This window comes from Neofelis nebulosa, chromosome 5 (assembly GCF_028018385.1).
Source record: "Neofelis nebulosa isolate mNeoNeb1 chromosome 5, mNeoNeb1.pri, whole genome shotgun sequence".
NCBI classification, from domain to species: domain Eukaryota; kingdom Metazoa; phylum Chordata; class Mammalia; order Carnivora; family Felidae; genus Neofelis; species Neofelis nebulosa.
In genome coordinates this window covers 91,907,157-91,923,748 of record NC_080786.1, presented here as the reverse complement: position 1 = coordinate 91,923,748, position 16,592 = coordinate 91,907,157, and the positions used below count along the sequence as shown (strand labels likewise).

General features: G+C 33.6%; 1 protein-coding gene across 11 annotated transcripts in view; it reads right to left on the bottom strand.

Moving 5' to 3' along the window:
* Nucleotides 1–16,592, bottom strand: part of IQCB1 (IQ motif containing B1) — a 65,061-nt gene that overhangs the window by 31,114 nt on the left and 17,355 nt on the right. For all 11 annotated transcript variants that reach the window (XM_058731221.1, XM_058731219.1, XM_058731225.1 and 8 more), the window contains 4 exons: nt 15,762–15,861; nt 5,042–5,220; nt 2,157–2,266; nt 1,432–1,541 (listed from right to left, as the gene is read on the bottom strand). In XM_058731221.1, the coding sequence (XP_058587204.1) occupies nt 1,432–1,541; nt 2,157–2,266; nt 5,042–5,220; nt 15,762–15,861 (499 nt within the window). The remainder of the gene's footprint in view (nt 1–1,431; nt 1,542–2,156; nt 2,267–5,041; nt 5,221–15,761; nt 15,862–16,592) is intronic.

Below are 16,592 nucleotides of genomic sequence, written 5' to 3'. Positions count from 1 at the left end.
CAACTACATGCAAATGAATGAAACTAAACCACTTTCTTATATAAAAATACTCTAAATGTATTAAAGACCTAAATGTAAGACATGAAACCATAAAACTCCTAAAACAAAACACTGGCAATAAACTCTTGGACATCAGTGTTGGCAATTTTTTTTTTGGATCTGTCTCCTCAGAAAACAAAAGGAAAAATAAACTATTGTGACTATGTCAAACTAAAAAGCTTTTATACAGTGATATAATACCAACAAAACAAAAAGCAACCTATGAATGGGGAAGATTATCTGCAAATGATATATCTGATAAGGGGTTAATATCCAAAATATATAAAGAACTCATGCAACTCAAAACCAAAAATCGCCCCTAAAAAATTCAGTTAAAAAATGGGTAGAGACCCTGAATACACATTTTTCCAAGGAACACATACAGATGGCCAAAAGACACATGAAAAAATACTCAACATCACTAATCATTAGGGAAATGCAAATCAAAACCACAATGAGGTATTACCTTACACTTGTCAGAGTGGCTAGTGTAAAAAGACAAGAAATAACAAGTACTGGCAAGGATATGAAAGAAAAGGGAAACCTACAGCATGGGGGTCAAAATGTATATTGGTGTAGCCACTATAGAAAACAGTATGGAAGTTCCTAAAAAAATTAAAAATAGAAATACCTTATAATCCAGCAAATACATTTATGTGTATTTATCCAAAGAAAATGAAAATATGAATTCAAAAAGATATATGCACCCCATCTTCACTCCAGCATTATTTACAATAGCCAAGATATGGAATCAACATAAGTGTCCATGAATTAGATGGATAAAGAAGATGTGGTATATAAAATAAATACAATGGAATATTACTCAGCCATAAAAACGAATGGAATCTTACCATTTGTGATAACATCGATGGTTCTAGAGGGAATTATGCTAAGTGAAATTAAGTCAGAGAAAATAAAATTCCATATGATTCTACAGTTATATGTAGCATCTAAAAAACAAAGTAAATAAAACAAACAGATCTATAAAAACCGACATAAATTGGTTGTTGCCAGAGAGGGGAGACAGGCAGGGGGATGGACAAAATAAATGAAAAGAGGTATAAGCTTCCAGTTATTAAATAAATAAGTCAAAAGGATGTAAAGTATAGCATAGGGAATATAGTCAATAATATTGTAATACATTTGTGTGATGACAGTTAATAACTAGACTTATCATGATGATCATTTTACAACGTATATAAAGGTTGAATCACTTTGTATAACTGACACTTATGTAATATTGTATGTGAACTATCCTTTAATTAAAAAAAAAGAGTAAAAGAAACATATTAGAAAAATTGAGGGAAAAAACACCTTAAGTTTTCACTCAGCTATAGTGTAAAAAGATGTATCTATCCTCTGAGATCATTGTGCCTCACCAGAACTTTTTACCTGAAACTCCTCTGCAAAGTAATCACAGCAGATGGAAGCTTCTTTAACCTCTTTCTAGTTTGGAAACCCTTCCAATAAGCTTGAATCAAGCAAGCTGCTTGATGTAGTTTCTGAAATTAAAGGCCAGAATTAATATAGAGACATTTCTAGGAAAATCTTGTTTAGAAGTTTACCTCTCAAAATATCAGGCCTGGGCAAGTAAGTATTAATCTCTACCTCTAATAAACTGGGGAGGAGGCAATTTCATAGGACAAGGACAGGTAAGGTCTAAAAATATTAAACCTGACCTGCCAAAAGAGGTACACACACTAGGTTCTCAGGCAGTATCTAGAATGTGTTCAAGATACAGTCTGATTATCTCTGGATTCTCCTTAATTAATCTCACTTCTACTCTTTTTATAAATATTTCATAGTTCTGATTTTTAATGCTTTCCCCTCTGCTTGACTTCTTATGCCTGACCTCATTTATTCAAGCATTCAAGGGTATGAATAACTCTTTGAACAGGCTAAAAAAGAAAAAAGGCTCTAGGGTTAAAAATCGGGTCCACAGAAACCCCTTACCCTATCAAACTACAGCTGCTCTGAATATTTGAGGAGATAAGTAAAGAATGGGGGAGAGACAGCAAATAAAAAATTCAAGAAGCTACCACTCTCCAGTATTTTGAAACTAAAATGTTTACTGACATGTTAGCAAATACGCAAGTTATTTTTTTAGAATTTATTACCTGTTCTTCTACTTCCTGATAGACCTTTGGGGTTAAAAGGGCAATGAGCTGTCCAAGTTCTTGACTAAACTCTGTCCCAGGCTCCTGCTTATTTCGTAGACTTCTGAGTCCTGAAATGGAATAACAAAGGTACATATAAAATATGATTTGCTATCTAATCAGGATTAATTTGAGGTTAAAAAGTCTGGTTTAGAAAGAAATGAATACAACAGTAAGATTAATTACATGATTTTTTTTTTCCTTTTCTCAAAGACTTCTAGATTGAAGTCTTTAGGATATTTCTCTGTCCTAAGAGATTTTATGTGATCACTTGTAATATCTGATGCAAAGGCTGTCTCCTCAGTATCTTAAGTGGAATCATTGTGGTAAATCAAAGAGGAGAGATATAGAATTTTTTACCTGTTTCAACATAAATACCTTAAACTGAAACACTTTTAAAAATAAATAGCATACTGAGTAAATGACTATACTGTGGAAGCATTTAAACAGGTTACTAGTCATTCTTAAAGAAAGCTATTTAGGGGTGCCTGGGTGGCTTGGTCGGTTAAGCGTCCAACTTCAGCTCAGGTCATGATCTCACGGTCCGTGAGTTCGAGCCCCGCGTCGGGCTCTGTGCTGACAGCTCAGAGCCTGGAGCCTGTTTCAGATTCTGTGTCTCCCTCTCTCTCTGCTCCTCCCTGTTCATGCTCTGTCTCTCTCTGTCTCAAAAATAAATAAACGATAAAAACAAATTTTAAAAATTAAAAAAAAAAAAGAAAGCTATTTATTAAATAAAAATACACAGTATTGTATGTAATTTGGGGCAAATCAATAGGTTACTGAGCAACTATTATAGAAGTGCTATAAATACTGCATTTTCATTCCAAAATAAAACACAGAAGTAGTATAAGCTATAAAGTAAGTACTATTTGTAAGCATGTTGAAATGATGTATTGTAGTATTCACTGTAAATAAAGTAAAATGCCCTTGGTGTATATAATTGGGGAGGCCACTATACAGATCTGACCATGTCTTTATACTCTCTTCAAAACTCAAGTTCTCAGCAGTATTAATAATTGTAAAATAGCTTTTTTTCTAATTTATTTTTTTAAATTTTATTTATTCTCCAATTAGTTAACATACAGTGTAGTCTTGGCTTCAGGAATAGAATCCAGTGATTGATCACTTAACATGCTCACTCAATGCTCATCCCAACTATTGCCCTCCTTAATGCCCTTCACCCATTTTCTCCACTCCCATCTACCCTCAGTTTGTTTTCTGTATTTAAGAGTCTCTTATGGTTTGCCTCCCTCTCTGTTTAATAATTGTAAAATATCTTGAGGAAACTGAGTAAGTTCTACTATTGAGAAAATAAAGGGAGATGAATTGTTAAGGTGAAATTCCTTTATAATGAACTCTATTAGACATTCACATTTCTATAGAATAAATCAAATTACTAAATTTAAAAATGACTGGCACAATATCAATTGGAGAATACTATTACTGGCACTTTCTTTCCATCTTTATTCCTATAACAAAATAATTACAATGTTCACAGTAATGACTGATGGAAGGTAAGCTACTAAATAGTGCTTTCCAAATCATCAGGCATGATTAGAAGGCCACTGTAACAGTCTGGATATTAAAAGCATAATTTAATGTTGTAATCTTTAAAAATTTCCATATAATATGGCCCTGTATTAGTGAGTACATTCAGAACTAGAAACCTATTTCCTGACCATGCTGAATAAGAAAATATAGTGTAATGAATTCATGGCCCCAGGTTGCGAAGAAATAAAACAAACCTAACAGAACTTTGCTTGGCAATTAAAAACAAAACCAAAAACACCATCATCTGTGGGATTCTGGATAAATTACCTAATTTTTTCATGGCTCTACTTCCATTGCTATAAAATGAGGATATCTCTTGGGGTGCCTGGGTGGCTCAGTCGGTTGAGTGTCTGACTTCGGCTCAGGTCATGATCTCACAGTTCGTGAGTCCGAGCTCCACATCGGGCTCCGTGCTGACAGCTCGGAGCCTGGAGCCTGCTTCAGATTCTGTGTGTCCCTCTCTCTCTGCCCCTCCCTTGCTCATGGTCTGTCTCTCTCTCTCTCAAAAATAAATAAACATTTAAAAAAATTTTTAAATGAGGATATCTCACGGGGTTTTTAAATATTTTAATGTAGAATAAGGTATGCAGGACTATGACTGACATAGTAAATTTTCAATTAAATGAAAGCTATTATATGGGAGTGGCATTGTGCTGAGCCTTTCCTCCTCCAAATTTCTGACTTATTATTCATATATAATTTTGGATGTGAGGAAGACTTTTTGTTTGCTTTGAGAAAAAGCAGTGAAAGACCTGAAGAGTATTATTAATTGATGTAAAGATCAAAAGGGCTGTCAATCTCTCAAGCATAGCTCTATTTTCTCCAGTAAAGTTAATCTTATTAAGGTCACCAGTCTTTTTGGTCATTATTTTACTATACTACATAGTATATTCAATACACAACTTTTTTTGTCAGAGGAGTATCCATTGTAACCTCATCAACAAAGTACCATAAGCCATCTGTTGAGACACGAAGATAGCTTGATTACATAAAGACATTTTCCTGAATTGGTATCTGTTGTAATAGGGTTTTATCTACACACACCAGTTACTGAGCTTTTTAAAGTACAAGAATTTTAGTGATTCAACACTTCCATACAACACTCAGTGCTCATCACAAGCATACTTCTTAATCCCCAACACTATTTAACCACTAAATTGTATACATGAAATTAATATTACACTGCATAACAACTGGAATTTAAATAAAACCTTAAAAAAATACAGAAATTTTGTAAACCATCAATAAAAATTTCTTTTTGAGAATCTCAAGAAAATAAAGAATATATGCACTACCTTTGTAGCAGGCACTTAGTCTCAGTAAAATCAAAATTTCCTGATGGGTTTCAGTCATTAGCAGTAGAAGCTTTGCAGCAGTACTTCTTATCACAGAGCTAGGAGTTGATAAAAGCTTGAAAACAACTTCATCTAAAATTGAATGTAGTGTTTTTCCTTCTATCCGGAGTAAATCACCCCTAATAGAACAAAATAAAAAGATAAAGAATGTACCATTACTAATGGATGTATAGGTATCATAAAAAATTAAACATAAAAGTTTTAGCAACTTTATGCCTAACTGTGGCCAAGTGCAAGAAAATAACCCAGTTTTTAAACATAGAGCTTAGTTCCACAAATGTATCACATTAAATCAGTTATTATTTATTGAATTCCTATGGTGTGCAAGGCACCATGCTCGGTAAAACAGGGAATACAAAGCAGCCGAATGCCCTCTCTGAAAAACCTACAATCAAGTTGCAGAGGAAAGATAAATGCGCAAAATATTACATAGATGACTTAAAAACTTAAAAGCAACAATAAGAGGAAAATCACAAGACAGTACATGGTTCATTGCTTAACGATGTGAGAAAAATCCTATAGGAATTCAATTATCATGGACTTAATATAGGAGGAATTTATCTTTCCTTAGGTATTTCCTTCATTACATGAACACTTATCTTCTTGGACTACTTACGTGATGAAAACTTATCTGAAACTTGGAAACAGCCAAAAGAAATTACTGGGTATCTTTCACTCACCTGCCCCTAAGGAGTATGTGATTTTCTAGGGGTGTGTACCTTTGCTTGACTATGTGTTTACTATTGATTAGGATATTTTGCAATTCTGTAAGCTAACCTTGATAAGCTAACCTTACAAAAAACGAGTAACAGTGATTCTTATCTGAGAGCAATGCAAACAGATTCTTAATCAACAATACAAATGGATGTGTCCAGTAGAAAAAGTAACTGTAATGGTTACTATCTACTGTTTTACAAGACATCAATTAGGTTTTTTAGCTATTAGCAAATTCATTTCTACATTCCTTTGACAAACCCCTCTTTAAATCTCCCTTCCTCAAGATTCCTCAAAAAATTAAAAATAGAACTACCCTACGACCAAGCAATTGCATTACTAGGTATTTATCCAAGGGGTACAGGTATGCTGTTTTGAAGGGACACATGCACCCCAATGTTTATAGCAGCACTATCAACAATAGCCAAACTATGGAAAGAGCCCAAATGTCCATTGATGGATGGATGGATAAAGAAGATGTGGTGTATGTATACACACACACACACACACACACACACACACAATGGTGTATTACGTGGCAATCAAAAAGAATGAAATCTTGTCATTTGCAGCTCTGTGGATGGAACTAGAGGGTATTATGCTAAGCGAAATTAGAGAAAGACAAATATTATGACTTCACTCATATGAGGACTTTAAGACACAGAACAGATGAACATAAGGGAAGGGAAGCAAAAATAATATAAAAACAGGGAGGGGGACAAAACAGAAGAGACTCTTATTAAATATGGAGAACAAACAGAGGGTTGCTGGAGGGGTTGTAGGAGGGGGGATGGGCTAAATGGGTAAGGGGCATTAAGGAATCTACTCCTGAAATCATTGTTGCACTATACACTAACTTGGATATAAATTTAAAAAATAAAATAAAATAAAATAAATCTCCCTTCCTCAAATTCTCCTTTGAACCTATAAACATCTTACTGGTTCCTTCATTAATAAATAAGTTGAATAAAATTTTTTTGACATACTTCACCACCAATATAATGATAGGGAACATACCCATTGTGCCACAAAGTTTCCTTGTGTTTCACTGTCATACCCCAACTCCTTCATCTCCCTGTTAGCCTATCCCTTGACAACCACTAATCTACTATCTGTCACTAAAATTAGTTTATGTTTTCTAGAATTTTATACAAATGGAATCATACAGTATGTCTTTTTTTGGCCCGGCTTCTTTCACTCAGCACAATTATTTTAATATTCATCTGTATTACCTCATGTATGAATAGTTCATTCTCTTTTTTTACTGAGTAGTAGTCTATTGTATGGATATACCTATAGTTAATTCACCTGTAATGGACATTTGCATTGTTTCTAGTTATTGGCTATTACAGATAAAATTGCTATTAACATTTGTGTACAAGTCTTTGTATGGACATATGCTTTCATTTTTCTCAGGCAAATACCTAGTAGTGGAATGGATGGAAAATATGGTAGGTACATGCTTATTAAGAAAATGACAAACTATTTTCTAAAGTAACTGTACTATTATATTACTCCCACTAGCAGGGTTGATTCCTCCATATTTTTGTCAACAATTCAATCAGTGTTTTAAATTTTAGTCATTTTACAAGTGTATAGTCGTATCTCTCTAATGACTAGTGTTGCTGAACATCTTTTCATGTGCTTATTTGCCACCCATGTTATCTGTTTGTTCTCTATACTGAAGAGTGTCTCATGTTTTTGTCCCCCTCCCTGTTTTTATATTATTTTTGCTTCCCTTCCCTTATGTTCATCTGTTCTGTGTCTTAAAGTCCTCGTATGAGTGAAGTCATAATATTTGTCTTTCTCTAATTTCGCTTAGCATAATACCCTCTAGTTCCATCCACAGAGCTGCAAATGACAAGATTTCATTCTTTTTGATTGCCAAGTAATACTCCATTGTGTGTGTGTGTGTGTGTGTGTGTGTGTGTGTGTGTGTGTACACCACATCTTCTTTATCCATCCATCCATCGATGAACATTTGGGCTCTTTCCATAGTTTGGCTATTGTTGATAGTGCTGCTATAAACATTGGGGAGCACGTGTCCCTTCAAAACAGCATACCTGTACCCCTTGGATAAATACCTAGTAATGCAATTGCTGGGTCGTAGGGTAATTCTATTTTTAAATTTTTGAGGAATCTCCATACTGTTTTCCAGAGTGCCTGCACCATTTTGCTCATTTTTCAAACTGGGCCTTTTTTAAATTTTGAGAGTTTGTATATATTCCAGATACAAATACTTAAGATACATGCTTTTCAAATATTTTCTGCCAGTCTGTTTTGTCCTTTTCATTTTCTTAAATAGTATCTTTTGAAGAGCAGATTTTTAAAATTTTTGATGAAGTCTAAACTAATCAATTTCTTCTTTCATGGATTTTACTTCTGTTGTCATATCTAACAATTTAAGAAATTTTATGCAAACCAAGGTCATAATGGCTTTCTACCATTTTCTTCAAGAACTTTTGTAGTTTATATTTTGCATTTATGTCTATTATCCATTTTGAATTAATTTTTGTATTGGTTAAGAGGTATAGATCAAAATTCTTCTCTTTAAATATCAATAGCTAATTGTTCCATCACACTTTAAAAAACTATCCTTTTCACCTTAAATGGCCTTTACACCTGTTTTGAAAATCAATTGTTCATATATGTGTTAAGTCTATTTCTGGATTCTATTCTGTTACATAGATATATTTGTATATATTTGCATTAGCACCTCATTGTTTTAATTATGTTAGCTTTATAAAGCCTTAAAATTGGGTAGTGTTAGCTCTCCAACTTTGTTCATTTTCAAAGTTGGTTAGGCTATTTTATATTTTAGGTTCTTTGGTTTTCATATGAATTGTAGAAATCAGTTTGTCAATTTCTACAAAAATTAGATTTTGAGTGGGATTGCATTTAAAGTCTTTTAAGTTAAATTCAATTAAATTTGGAGAGAATTTGAATCTTAATATTGTACCACTCATCTATTTACATAGCGTAACTTTCCATTTATTTACATATTCTTTAATTCCTCTCAGCAGTCTTAAGTTTTAAGTCTTTCCCATTTCTTTTCAGATTTAACCCAACACATTTCATATTTTTATGCTATTTTAAGTTGCAATATCTTAAAATTTTAATTTCTGAGTATTAATTGAAGGATATAAAACTTCAATTTATATTTTTATACTGATTTTACATCCTACTACCCTTGCTACAATCACTAATTTTAGTGGCTTCTTTGTACAGTCTATTGATTTTTCTACATAGATGACAATGTCATTTCCAAATACAGAGAGCTTTGTTTCTTCCTGTCTGTACAAATAACTTTTCCTTTCCTTGCTTGACTGTAAAAGAAAGAAACTCCAATACAATGTTAAAGAGAAGTGATTGGAGAGGAGATCCTTATCTTGTCCGTGATCATTTAGGGAAAGCATTTAGCATTTTACCATTAAGTATTTCCTAGATAACTTTCATCAGGCTCACAAAGTTCTATCTTCTACTAGTACCGTGTTGTTTTTCTTTTTGAAAAATCAGGAACGGATAATGGATTTTTCAAATGTTTTTTCTGTATCTACTGATACGATGATATAATTTTCCTTTTTTGTTTTGTTAATATGATGAATTATATTGCTTGACTTTAGAATATTACTCTAGCCCTGAATTCCTGGGATAAATCCAACTTATTCAAAATTTATTAACTTTTTAATATATTATTGGGTTCCAATATATTACAATGTCTTTTGTTTGGTTATCAAGTAATTCTGATCCCATATTATGAGTTGTTAACTATTTCTCCTCTTCAGTATTCTGGAAGAGTTTGTTCAGGATTATTTCATTAAATGCTTATGAGAATTTATCAGTGAAAAAGCTGTCCAATCCTGAAGTTTTCTTTGTGGGAAGTGTTTTAGCTACAAAATCAATTTCTTCATACTTATAGGCTAGTCAGATTATCTATCACTTCTTTTTTTGTTGTTGTTGCTGCTTCTGGAGCAAGTTTTAGTAGTATGTGTCTTTCAAAGAACTTGTCCATTTTACCTTAATAAGCATAAAGTTGTTCACATTATTTCCTTATAGTACTTTTAATGTCTATTGACTTTATTGTGTTGTCTCCTAATTCCTGATATTGGTAGGTCGTATTCTTTTTTTTCCCCTGATCAGTCTTGTTTCAGACTTATCAATTTCATTATCATCTCAAAGAACCAGCTTATGGTTTCATTGATCTTCTATACTGTTGTTACTATTTTACTGATTTCTGCTTTGATCTTTATCATTTTTTTAAGATTATATTTTTTTAAGTAATCTCTACATCCAACATGGGGCTTCAACTCACAACCCTGAGATCAAAAGTTGCATACTCCACCAAGCCAGCCACGTGTCCCTATCATTTTCTTTCTTCTGCTGGAACTTAATTCCCTCCTCTTAGTTTCCTAAAGTGGAAGGTGAAATCAATAATCTGACACTTTTCTTCTTTTCTAATACAGGTATCCCCAACATTTTAAAAGTTTGCATTATACCCCTTGACTGCTATGAAATACCTACATTAGTACTTGTTTTTTGCTAACTAAACTTGAAGGTTGCTGCTTTTACCAAAAAGAAAAAGAAAAAAAGGGGGGGGGGGAAGCATTTGTTTTGCAGCAAGCTGTTATAGAGGCAGTGCACATCCCAAAAAAACAGAGTGGCACCAAGAAGCTCCTTCCCTGGAAACTGCACTCAGTATTTCAGCATCAAGCTGCCATCACTTTGAACTGTCTGTGAGCATCTGTGCTGTACCTCAATTTATTCTGTGCAACCTTTAGCAAGATATGTCCTAAGTTATCAGAAAAACCTGGGAGGTTATTTTTGGGGTCTTAAATGCACAACATTTTTTCCCACATAAACTAACAGTAATTGTTTGCTTTATACCATTTTGGCTTAGGAAAGGTTTTATATGACTGCTTTACTTTTAGATAGTAGGGGAAACCTATGTTGGTATTAAGTGGTATAAATTTTCCCATTAAGTACTGCTTTAATTTAGATTCATCCCAGAAATTGGGATATGGTGTTTTAATTTCCATTTATTTAAAAACACCTTCTAAGTTAATTTTTTTCTTGGTCCTTTGGGTTATTTAGACATGCATTATTTTCCCCACATTTGGGGATTTTTCAGAGGTCTTCTTGGTATTAATTTCTAGTTTAATTCCATTGAAGTTAGAGAACATACTTTGTATGGCTTAAGTCCTTTTACGTTTATTGAAACCTATTTTATGGCCCCCGAATGGCCTCTCTAGGTAAATGTTCATTTGCATTTGAAAATAATGTGCATTCTGGTCTTCTTTGGTAGAGTGTTCTAAAAATTTCAATCAAGTTGGTTGATATTGTTCAAATCTTCCGTAGTTATAATTTTTACCTACTTATTCTACCAATTATCAAGAAAGGGGTTTAGACATCTTCCACTTTACCTGTAGTTTTGTCAATTTCACCTTTCAAATCTGTCGATTTTTTCTTTGTATCTTGAATCTCTGTTGTTAGGTCAATAAACATGTTTTCCTGATGAACGGATTCTTTATTATGAAATAACCATCACTGGGAATATTCTTTTTTCTGAAACTTACTTTTTCTGATATTAATATAGGTATTCCAGCTTTCTTTTTACTAGGGATAGCATAGTATATCTTTTTTCATCCTTTCACTTTTAATCTATTTGTGTGTTTTTATATAATTTTTATTTATTTCTTTGAGAGAGAGAGCATGCACGCAAGTTAGGGACAGGAAAAGAGAGAATCTTAAGCAGGCTCCACACCCAGCATGGAGCCAGACGTGGGGCTCAATCCCACGATGCTGGGATCATAACCTTATCTGAAACCAGAGTTGAACGTTCAACCAACTGAGCCACCCAGGAACCCGTTTTTGTATTTAAGGTACATTTCTGGAAGACTGCATGTATTGGTTCCTACTTTTTCATCCAACCTGTCAAGCTGTTCCTTGTAACTGAGGGTTTCTAGCCATTTGTACCTAATACAGTACAGGTTTACATCTGTTATTTGGTGACTACTTGTTCCATTGTCCTTTACTTGCCTTTTTCTTTTTAATGCCTTACTTTGGAGTAAGTATTGCTTTATGATTTTTTACTGCCTATCTTGGCTTATTAGCTATAACTCCTTGTCTTGTTATTTTATTGATTGCATTAGGGTTCATAGCATATATCTTCAACAGAGTCTAACTTCAAGTGATATACTACCAACCTTAATTGATATACTACTTCATGTACAGGTTTCTTCCACTATCAGAAACTAGAGTGTTCTTATGAAACCTTTTGTAAGCTAAAATGGCATAAAGAGAAGAAGCAATTACCATTTTGTAGAAGTGAAAACTGTCTTTGAATTTCTTTTGGTTAGCAAAAACAGGTACTAATGTACGTCTTTCGTAAAAGCAAAGAGGCATAAAGCAAACTTTCAGATAGCCTGAAACCTATTTATAGTGTAAGAGTTTATAACAGACTTCCATTCCTTTCCTCCCAGCCTTTATGTTATTGTTGTAATACGTTTTACTAATACATGTTACAAACCCTCAAATACATTTTATTTTTGTATAAACAAATGTTATTATATTACATATATCATTATAATGTGAAAAATAATCTTTTATAGTTACTTCTATGATTACTATTTCTGATATTTTTCAATACTTGGTGTAGATCTTCTTTCCTCTGGTTGAAGGACTTCCTTAAACATTTCTTGTACTGTGTGTGGGTCTGCTGGTGATTTCTGAAAAAGCGTTTTGTCTTTGTTTTTGAAACACATTTCCACTGGGTATAAAATTCTAGGTTTGACAGCTGTTTTCTTTCAGTGTTTTAAGGATGTTGTCTTCGTATTGTTTCTGATGAGAAAGTTACTGTCATCTTCATTCCTATGTGTAACATCTTTTTTCCTCTGGTTGCCTTTAAGATTTTCTCTTTATTACTCGCTTTAATAAAAAAAAATGTTTATTTATTTTTGACAGAGAGAGAAAGAGAGAGAAAGAGGGAATAAGAACATGAACAGGGGAGGGGCAGAGAGAGAGGGAGACACAGAATCCAAAGCAGGCTCCAGGCTCTGAGCTGTCAGCACACAGCCCAATGTGGGGCATGAACCCACAAGCCGTAAGATCATGACCTGAGCCAAAGTCGGAAACTTAACTGACTGAGCCACCCAGGCGTCCCTCTAATGCTTTGATCTCAATGTACCTTGGTGTCATATTTTACTGTCCTTGGAGTTTGATGAGAATTTTGAATTTGTAAGATTATTATAGTATTCAATGAATTTGGAAAATTTTTAGACATGGTTTCTTCAAATATTTTCTTCTAACTCTACTACTTCCTTTATATACTCTAATTATGCCTACATCAGCTCTACAGTTCACTGAGGTGTTGTTCTTTCTTTATTCCTTTTGTTTCATTTTGGATGGTTTCCACTGCTATGTCTTCAAGTTCATTAATCTGCAATGTTAATCTGCTATGAATCCTATCTAGTGTATTTTTCATATTGAGTTTGTAGTTTTCATATCTAGAAGTTCACTCTGGGATTTGTATCATATGGGTCTCTATTAAACTTTTTTAAAACATGGAATACAGTTAACAATCCTAACTATCCCATAACTATCCTGATGTCCTTGTCTATTAATTCTAACATATATGTCAGTCTTCATCAATTGATTCTTCTCATTATTGGTCCTGTTTTCCTCCATGTTTGCATGCCAGGTACTTGTATGAATTTTATCTTGTTGGGTGCCAGGTATTTGTGCATTCCTAAAAATATTTTTGAGTTTTCTTCTGTTTAGAGATTTTCAGGTTCCATATGCAAATCATATGCAACCAATGATTTAGTGAAATTAGTATCAGATTGGTAATACTTCTGACCAAAACTAAAAGATCAGTAACATTTTATAAAACCAAGTCACCTATAATCTGCAGTATATTCTATAGCACAGTTATGATTGCAGATCCTACCTGAACATCTTTAGTAGAAACTGTAAGATATTATCACTTTGTATTATTACTAAAGGAAGACGAAAAAAAGAAATCAAAGATGCTATGATAGCACAGGTGGCATTTTCTCATCCCTTTAAAATCAAATCAAAACACGACCATTTCTGCCATACTTCCTACTTTGTAGAACTTACCATAAAGATTTTTAAGATAAAGATATGTTCAAAAACCAGAGCAGTTACTTGTAAATAATTTGATCCTTTAGGGTTGTGCTTTTGTTTGGAAGGTCCAGAATGTGTTCAATCTAGTGCTAATTATCCCCCCACTACTGAGATGAAACCTTACTAAGTACTCAATGTTCTGTTACTCATGAGGTTTTCCACCTGGCTGTTGGGAGTCAGGCAATATTCTTGGCTCTGTGTGAACTTCTGATGCTGTTCCTTTTCATAGTTTTGGATTATTGTTTTCGCAGACATTGAGTAGTTTCTTCACATGTATATGCCAATCAGTACTCTACCAAATACTTGAAGGAGACTCTGATTTCTGGGACTCTCTCTGCATGTAGCTCTTTTCTTTGGTGTTCTGTCTTATGAACTCCAGCTATTTTGTTCTCCCCAGACTCTCACCTCTACCTTTTCAACTCAGCCTGGCTAGGATACCCCTCCCTGTGCCACAGTCTGGAAACCCTCTCAATGCTAGGAGTTAAAGTAATTATTAGGTTCACCCTATTAATTCCTTTCTCTTAGGGCTCACTTTTCTTTCACTGACTTAAGTCCAGTTTCCTGAAAACTGTTGTTTTATGTTTTTCCTGGTGTTTGTTTTCTTCAAGTGGTAGGGTAAATCCATTTCAATTATTCCATTTCAATCACAAGTGGAAGTAAAGTCTTGATGGTTTTCATTAGTTTTTAAAATATTTTTTTAATCTATTTGGTACCAGTGCCCAAGGCCAAAATTTTATTACTTCACTTGGATTACTGTAGTTGCTTCCTCTAATTGCCTTCTTTGTCTAGAGTTTTGTCCCCCTTAAATTCTTCCTCCACATAGTGACCTGAGTAATGTAAGTGAAATACACTTATTTTAATCCACTTTAAAAATCTGTTAATAGTTCCATTTCCTAAGATTAAATTTCCTTAACACAACATATAAGCTCTTCATGACTTAAGTCTGCAGAACTTGTTAGTCACCTCCACATGCCAAACTGTAGATGCCAGCAATGATGAATTGTACCTACTTTTCATCCATATCATGTTATTTCTTTGTGCATTTGCTTACGTTATTACCTCTGCCTTTCTCTTCTTCCTCTCCAGCTAATTTTTCATTCTTAAAGTTTCTCCTCAGGTGTTACCATATTGAGGAAGTATCACCCCTTGGTTTTGGTTAGGAGCCTAACACTTGTGCACACCTTTATAACTGTAACTTAATATGCTATAATATAATCATGTCTGTGGGTTGGTCTCCTGCTATACTGTAAGCTATCTGAAAGCAAATTTTTTATCTTAATCAACTTTGGGAACCCAATGACAGACACATAGTTGACACTTTAGACATTTAATAAATCCATACTGAACTGGAAGAATCAATTATTATAAGTGTGTATAGTTCTTTTTCCATTTTAATCTGGAAAAACTGTCTATCAGTTCTTTTATGCCATTCTAAGAAAAGCACCTGGCATAATGGTAAGCTTGCAGTTTGCTAAATAAATATATGATTAAGCATTTTTTTATTGTGGTCTCAATATTTTTGTTCAGATAGCACCATAAATATTTCTTCTCTAAGCCTGAGATTTGTCTACAAACTTCTTAAGCTCTGAGATACCAATTCAATAATTAATTTCCAGTCTTTTATGGTATTTTATATTCTTTCTTCTGAAAGACAATGGTAGTAACAGAGTTCTTGAAGTATCATGTACAAGTCATAAGTAATTGATGATTTCAGCAAAATTGGAATAAAACTGGTAATGCTTCTGTACCAAAAGTTAAAAATTATAAATACTTTAATAAACACTTTGTAAAACCAAATCACCTGTTGATTTGTAGTATGTTCTGTAGCATAGTCATGACTGTAGATCCTATTTGAAGGTTGTCAGTTTGCAGTAAGTGTAAGAAATGATCACTTTGTAGTACTAAAAGAAGAGAAAAAAATTAAAACAAAGATTCTATGATACAATCAAGATTCATTTACTTTCAAAACCAAATCCAAGCATGACCATTTCTACTAAAATACCTGCCTTTGTATATTTTACAATAAAGAAGATTTTAAGATGGGCAGTTTCAGTAACCATAAAAAAGTGATTCCATTTTATGAAAGTTATAAACAGAAAGCATCCACAAATACTACCCTAAGACTCTACTGTTATCTCCCATTAAATGAGAAATAAAACAAAACATATCCTAAATTGGAATCCTTGTAGCAATAAATTTCAGTGAATAAAATCAAATTTCCTGTGAAGAAAAGAGAATATGAAGGAATGGAAATGGTACATATGACTGTAAACAGTGGCTTACATCCTTAAAACAATTGTTATATAATATACATGTTTGCTAACATTTTGTCTTAAATAATAATGAAATTATCATTTACAAAACAACGTTTGTTTTTTTTAAATTTTTTTTTCAACGTTTTTTATTTATTTTTGGGACAGAGAGAGACAGAGCATGAACGGGGGAGGGGCAGAGAGAGAGGGAGACACAGAATCGAAAACAGGCTCCAGGCTCCGAGCCATCAGCCCAGAGCCTGACGCGGGGCTCGAACTCACGGACCGCGAGATCGTGACCTGGCTGAAGTCGGACGCTTAACCGACTGCGCCACCCAGGCGCCCCAAACAACGTTTGTTTTTATTGGTTTATAATTTTT